This window comes from Salvelinus sp. IW2-2015, unplaced genomic scaffold, assembly GCF_002910315.2.
Source record: "Salvelinus sp. IW2-2015 unplaced genomic scaffold, ASM291031v2 Un_scaffold6132, whole genome shotgun sequence".
Taxonomy (NCBI): domain Eukaryota; kingdom Metazoa; phylum Chordata; class Actinopteri; order Salmoniformes; family Salmonidae; genus Salvelinus; species Salvelinus sp. IW2-2015.
In genome coordinates this window covers 1-7,383 of record NW_019947396.1, presented here as the reverse complement: position 1 = coordinate 7,383, position 7,383 = coordinate 1, and the positions used below count along the sequence as shown (strand labels likewise).

Genomic DNA, 7,383 nt, shown 5'->3' with positions numbered 1-7,383 from the left:
CTTCTGGCCCCTTCTCCTCCATCCCTCTCTTCTGCCACCCTTCTCCTCCCATCCCTCTCTTCTCCCCTTCTCCCCTCATCCCTCTCTTCTGCCCCCTCTCCTCCCATCCCTCTCTTCTGCCCCCTCTCCTCCCATCCCTCTCTTCTGCCCCCTACTCCCTCCCATCCCTCTCTTCTGGCCCCTTCTCCTCTCATCCCTCTCTTCTGCCCCCTTCTCCTCCCATCCCTCTCTTCTGGCCCCTTCTCTCCTCATCCCTTCTCTTCTGCCCCCTACTCCTCCCATCCTCTCTTTCTGCCCCACGTAATGTCTAGAGAGAATCGTTTGGGTCAAATGATTCTGTTTCAAATCCTTTTCCCCAATCCACATGTTTTTCACCAACAACTTGTGAGAAGAAAAGTGAGAATCCTATATTGGAATCATGTCATGAGTTCAGTTTAATGATTTTTTTTATATTGAGTCTGAAACTTTAAATCTACAGTTGAAGTCGGAAGTTTACATACACTTAGGTTGTAGTCAATTAAAACTAGGTTTTTCAACCACTCCACAATATTTCTAACAAACTATAGTTTGCAAGTCGGTTAGACATCTACTTTGTGCATGAACACAAGTCATTTTTTCCAAACAATTGTTTACAGGCAATTATTTCACTTATAATTCACTGTATCACAATTCCAGTGGGTCAGAATTACATACACTAAGTTGACTGTGCCTTTAAACAGCTTGGAAAATTCCAAAATTATGTCATGCTTTAGAAGCTCTGATAGCTAATTGACATCATTTGAGTCAATTGGTGTACCTGTGATGTATCTCAAGCTACCTTCAAACTCAGTGCCTCTTTGCTTGACATCATGGGTAAATCAAAAAAATCACAAGACTCAGAAAAATAATTGTAGACCTCCCACAGTCTGGTCATCCTTGAGAGCAATTTCCAAACGCCTTAAGGTACCACGTTCATCTGTACAAACAATAGTACGCAAAGTATAAACACATGACCACGCAGCCGTCATACCGCTCAGGAAGAGACACGTTCTGTCTCTTAGAGATGAACGTACTTTGGTGTAAAAGTGCAAATCAATCCAGAACCACAGCAAAAGGACCTTATGAAGATGCTGAGGAAACAGTACAAAAGTATCTATATCCACAGTAAAAACGAGTCTATATCGACATACCCTGAAAGCCGCTCAGCAAGGAAGAAACCACTGCTCCAAAACCGCCCATAAAAAAGACAGACTACGGTTTGCAACTGCACAGGACAAAGATCGTACTTTTGGGAGAAATTCCTCTGGTCTGATAAACAAAAAAGAACTGTTTGGCCATAATGACCATCGTTATGTTGGAGAAAAAGGGGAGGCTTGCCAACCGGAAGAACACCATCCCAACCGTGAAGCACGGGGTGGCAGCATCATGTTGTGGGGGTCTTTGCTGCAAGGAGACTGTGCACTTCACAAATAGTTGCATCATGAGCAGGAAAATGATGTGGATATATTGAAGCAAACATCCAAGACATCAGTCAGGAAGTTAAAGTTGTCGCAAAAGCTTCTTCCAAATGGACAATGACCCAAGCATACTTCCAAAAGTTGTGGCAAAATGGTTAAGGACAAAGCCAATCAAGTATTGGAGTGGCCATCACAAAACCCTGACCTCAATTCTATAGAAAATTTGTGGGCAAACTGAAAAGAAGCGTGTGTGCGAGCAGAGAGCCTACAAACCTGACTCGGTTACACCATCTCTTCAGAGAATTAATGGGACAAAATTCACCCAACTTATTGTGGGAAGCTTGTGGAAGGATACCCGAAACGTTTGACCCAAGTTAAACAATTTGAAGGCAATGCTACCAAATACTAATTGAGTGTATCCTAACTGACCCACTGGGAATGTGATGAAAGAAATAAAAGCTGAAATAAATCATTCTCTCTCCTATTATTCAGGAATTTCACATTCTTAAAATAAAGTGGTGATCCTAACTGACCTAAAACAGGGACTTTTTACTTGGATTAAATGTCAGGAATTGTGAAAAACTGAGTTTAAATGTATTTGGCTAAGGTGTATGTAAACTTCTGACTTCAACTGTATTTTCTGAATACAGACTGATTATAGAAGGCTCCTCTGGTTTGTAGCCAGACTTTAAATTTACATTTTTCTTCCTCTCTTCAGTTAAATATTAAAGCAATGTGTTCCTCCTCCCTGTCAGGGTGATCAGGAACCTGTTCCTGTCCTGTAACGGTCTGAACCAGGTGACTGAGCTCATCTACCTGGACCAGACTCGGGCCTGGGCCCTCAAGGTGTTTGACACGTTAATACTTGGAGTTGGAGTGGAGCACCAGGTCCAGGAGCATGCCGAGGCCCAGGAGAGAGAGGCCACGCTCGGCCTGGCTGATGAGCTGGGGTCCCGTGGGGCTGGAAGTACCGCAGGTCCCATAGGAGAGGGGGGCCCACAGAGCCTGTCTAAGTTCTACGAGTGTCTAAAAGAGGCGCGGCCAAGGGGCCGGATTGGTCCAGGGGCAGGAAAGGGGAGGGTCCGTGGAGAGACCCATCTGAACACCATCAACCTCTTCCTGTGCGTGGCGTTCCTCTGCGTCAGCAAAGAGGCCGACTCGGACCGTGACTCGGTAAACGACTCGGAGGATACGTCGGGGTACGACAGTACGGCTTCAGAGCCTCTGGGAGGGAGACTCCCCTGCCTGTCACCTGACAGCGTGGCCCTGCCCTCCAAGGAACAGGTGTTGTGTTTTTAACTTAGTATTATTTTTTATTGATAGCACAATGTTCAGTTTTAATGTGTTAATGTCAAACAATTAAAATAATTATTTGAGTTAATGGCATTAGTTCATCGCAATTCAAATTTTTGAATTTGCTCAAAGTTGGTCGGAAATAAATATTTTTTCCATTTTTAAAAAGCAGTACGTTAAGTTACAGTTACAATTCAAATGTCTACAGGCTTTGAGGATAAGAGTCGGAAACACAACATGATATACACCACTGTAGAATAATAGGGAAGACATCAACACTATGAAATAACACATATCATGTAGGAACCAAAAAAGGGTTAAACAAATCACAATATATTTTTTATATTTGAGATTCTTTAAATATACACACGCTTGGCATTCTCTCATGAGGTAGTCACCTGGAATGAATCTCTGTCTCTCTCTCTCTCTCTCTGTCTGTCTGTCTGTCTGTCTGTCTGTCTGTGTTTGTCTGTCTCTCTCTCTCTCTCTCTCTGTCTCTCTGTCTGTGTCTCTCTGTCTGTGTCTCTCTGTGTCTGTGTCTCTCTGTGTCTGTGTCTCTCTGTGTCTGTGTCTCTCTGTCTTTGTGTCTCTGTGTCTCTCTGTCTCTGTGTGCTTCTAGACAGTATTCACACCCCTGGACTTTTTCCACATTTTGTTGTGTTGCAGCCTAAAATGTATTACATTGATCTTTTTGGTCACTGGCTTCACACAATACCCCATAATGTCAAAGTGGAATTATGTTGTTTTAATTGATTTTTTTACAAATGAAAAATGAAAAACTGAAGTGACTTGAGTCAGTAAGTATTGAACCTATTTGTTATGGCAAGCCTAAATAAGTCCAGGAGTAAAAATAAAACAAAATGCTTAGCATGTCTGATAATAAGTTGCATGGACTCACTCTGAAGGGCACCTATTGGTAGATGGTGAAAAAAAGAAAGCACATATTGAATATCCCTTTGAGCACGGTGAAGTTATTCATTACACTTTGGATGGTGTATCAATACACCCAGTCACTACAAAGATACAGGCTTCCTTCCTAACTAAGCTGCCGAAGACGAAGGAAACCGCTCAGGGATATCATCATGAGGCCAATGGTGACTTTATAACAGTTAGGTTATAAACAGTTAGGTTTATAACAGTTAGGTTAAAACTGAGGATGGATCAACAACATTGTAGTTACTCCACAATACTAACCTACATGACAGAGGGAAAGAAGGAAGCATGTACAGAATACAAATATTCCAAAACATGCATCCTGTTCGCCTAAAGGCACTAAAGTAAAACTGCAGAAAATGTGACAAATAAATTAACGTATGTCCAGAATACAAACTATTATGTTTGAGGTAAATCCAATACATCACATTACTGAGTATCACTCTCCATATTTTCAATCATAGTGGTGTCCGCATCATGTTATGGGTAGGCTTGTAATCTCTAAAGACCGGGATGTTTTTAGGATAAAAAAGTAACTGAATGGAGCTAAACACAGGCAAAATCCTAGAGGAAAACCTGGTTCAGTCTACTTTACCCCAGACACAGAGATGAATTCACCTTTCAGAAGTGCATAAACCTAAAACACAAGGCCAAATCTATACTGGAGTTGCTTACAAAGAAGGCTCTAAATGTTCCTGAGTGACAGTTACAGTTTTGACTTAAATGTACTTGAAAATCTATAGCAAGACCTGAAAATGGTTGTCTAGCAATGATCAACAACCAATTTGACAGAGATGTTGCACAATACAGGTGTGTAACTCTCTGAGCCATACCCCCAAAAAGACTCACAGCTAAAATCGCTGGAGAAAAGTCGAGGGGATGTGAATACTTACTGAAGGCCCTGTAGCGCCAGTAATATTGGGCATAACTTTGACTACAGCAGTCTTCTGATATGTAAAGGCCCGAGCGTTGACTGCAGTTGGGTCGCGTTCTGTTCTGAAAACGGTCAGTGCTGAACGCACGCTTAAAAGGTTCCCGTAAAGAAACGGAGACGCGATTAACAAAGCATTTTATGCTAATGAACATGTCACGCGTTAACTTTGACAGCTCTGATTAATATCAAGTTAAGTGTATACTGTACATATAATTTACATTTCTAGTCATTTACCAGAGGGATTATATATAAAAAATAAAAAATATGAACTAATAATCTATTAAATAATTGAACAGGTGCGGCGTGCTGCTGACGTGTGGGTGGTGTGTCGATGGATCTACCTGGCGAGTCCCGTGTTCCAGAGACAGTTCTACCGGCTAGGAGGACTAGATGTCTGTTCCCGCCTCATCACACTGCTCATCCAGAAACTCACCTCTCACACCACGGATGGCAAGGCCACGAAGAAGAGTGATGGGAAGGACAAGACTCACCCTGACGCCTCTGCCACTGCCTCATCACCAACCTCATCACCAACCCCAGTGGAGACAGGTTTGATTGATCTTATGACAATAATATGCCGAATACCGACAGGGAACACAGGGCTGTGACCTCCGGGGGGGGGGCCTAACCTCCGGGGGCGTGACCTCCGGGGGGGGGGCGTGACCTCCGGGGGGCCCCATCGATTTTGTTAGTCACTCTCACTCAGATATCATGTTAACATAAGAATGGCTTTATGTGTAGAATTTCAGGTAATTATCTTTAAAACTACAAAGATTTCTCTCCACCCCATGGCAAAATGTTGTAGAGTTACAGGAAATGAACTTGAAAAGTATTTTGCCGTCAATAGGCAGAGAGAAATATGAATCCAATCAAAGACCCCCCGATAGGAAGCATGGGTTCATGACCTTGGGTCCCAGGGAAACACAGCATTTCTCATTTGGGTTCCGGGGCTGAGAGAGTTTAAGAACCCCTGCATTACATAGATACAGACATGAAAAGTGTTCTACGGTTCAGACTTTAGACAGCTTTTGTTTTTTTATAAAAGGTTCTACCACCGCCACCCTGGGAGAGAAGGATCCAGGACAGCACCCAGCTGAAGCTGTGAGCCCAGGGCAGGGAGAGGGTGACGGGACCCAGAAGGATCCTGCCAGGAGGCTGGAGGAAGAGTGGCCTCTACAGAGCATCAGAATGCTGGAGGCCCTGCTTGCTATCTGCCTGCACAGCGCTAACTCAGGCCTGCAGAGGATCGAACCTGAGCTTTCATTCCAGGTACCTAGACCTAGTACCATTCCAGGTACCAAAGTGCACTACTTTCGACCAGGGCCATATCAAGGGAATAGGGTTCTATAGTGCCCTAGTCAAAAGTGGTGCACTATCAAGGGAATAGGGTTCCATTTGGAATGCAGCCCCAATATCGATCAGGCCCCAATATCGATCAGGCCCCAATATCGATCAGGCCCCAATATCGATCAGGCCCCAATATCGATCAGGCCCCAGCCCCATATCGACCAGGCCACACATCAGTCAGGCCACACATCAGTCAGGCCACACATCAGTCAGGCCACACATCAGTCAGGCCACACATCAGTCAGGCCACACATCAGTCAGGCCACATATGAACAGACCCTTCTGTTCATCTGTTCTTTTAGGTTTAGATTTGTTTGTTAAGTCATCAAGTAAGAATTTCACTGTACCGTTGTATGCATGTGGCGAATGAACTTTGAAATATGAAACTAGACAGATGGATAGACGGACGGACGGATGGATGGATAGACGGACGGATGGATAGACGGACGGACGGATGGATGGATAGACGGACGGACGGACGGATGGATAGACGGACGGATGGATAGACGGACGGATGGATAGACGGACGGACGGACGGATGGATGGATAGACGGACCGAGGACGGACGGATAGACGGACGGATTTACTGACGGACGGACGGATGGATTTACGGACGGGCGGACGGACGGATGGATAGACGGACGGACGGATGGATGGATAGACGGACGGACGGATGATCAATCTCTTTTGATTCAAGCTAAACTATCTATCTTTCCCCTACAGCTCCAGTCAGTGGAGGAGACCCTGTTAGAGGTCAGGGATCAGCTGTCCCGCTCTGGGGTCGTCAACTCTGATCTGGCTGTGCCCCTGTTTGACTTCCTGCTCCGTGTGGCCCTGGCCGAGGTCTGCTCCAGTCCCGAACCCCAGGAGGACAAGGCTGAGAGGGTGAGTTTTGACTAGTGGTCAGACTAGGGAGAGAGGAGCAAGGGCTCTGTGTGGTGTGAAGGGGGGCTAACTAGTGGAGGGGGACTAGTGGTCAGGCTAGGGAAGGGGACTAGTGGTCAGGCTAGGGAGGGGGACTAGTGGTCAGGCGAGGGAAGAGGACTAGTGGTCAAGCTAGGGAGAGGACTTAGAGGACTAAGTGGTACAGGGCTAGGGAGAGGGACTAGTGGTCAGGCTAGGGAGACGGGTAGCTAGAGTAGAGGTCAGGCTAGGGAGGAGGGAGTTAGTGGTCAGGCCTAGGGAGGAGGGACTAGTGGTCAGGCTAGGGAGAGGGACTAGTGGCAGGCTAGGGAGGAGTGGACTAAGTGTCAGGCTAGGGAGGAGGGACTATAGTGGTCAGCCTAGGGAGGAGGGACTAGTGGTCAGCTAGGGAGAGGGACTAGTGGTCAGGCTAGGGAGAGGGACTAGTGGTCAGGCTAGGGGGACTAGGTCAGCCGTAGAAATAAGTCCGGCTATCTTATTTACGTTTTAGTGGTCCAGGGCTAGGAGAAGGACCTA

At 45.6% G+C, this 7,383-nt stretch overlaps 1 protein-coding gene across 1 annotated transcript in view; it reads left to right on the top strand.

Annotated features, from left to right (window-relative positions):
* Positions 1-7,013, top strand: part of LOC112078723 (lysosomal-trafficking regulator-like) — a 15,399-nt gene extending 8,386 nt beyond the window's left edge. The window contains exons 5-8 of the mRNA XM_024144865.2: positions 2,192-2,720; positions 4,893-5,145; positions 5,642-5,865; positions 6,667-7,013. Coding sequence (XP_024000633.1) covers positions 2,192-2,720; positions 4,893-5,145; positions 5,642-5,865; positions 6,667-6,843 — 1,183 coding nt within the window. The 3' untranslated portion in view covers positions 6,844-7,013. The remainder of the gene's footprint in view (positions 1-2,191; positions 2,721-4,892; positions 5,146-5,641; positions 5,866-6,666) is intronic.
* The last annotated feature ends 370 nt before the right edge of the window (positions 7,014-7,383 follow it).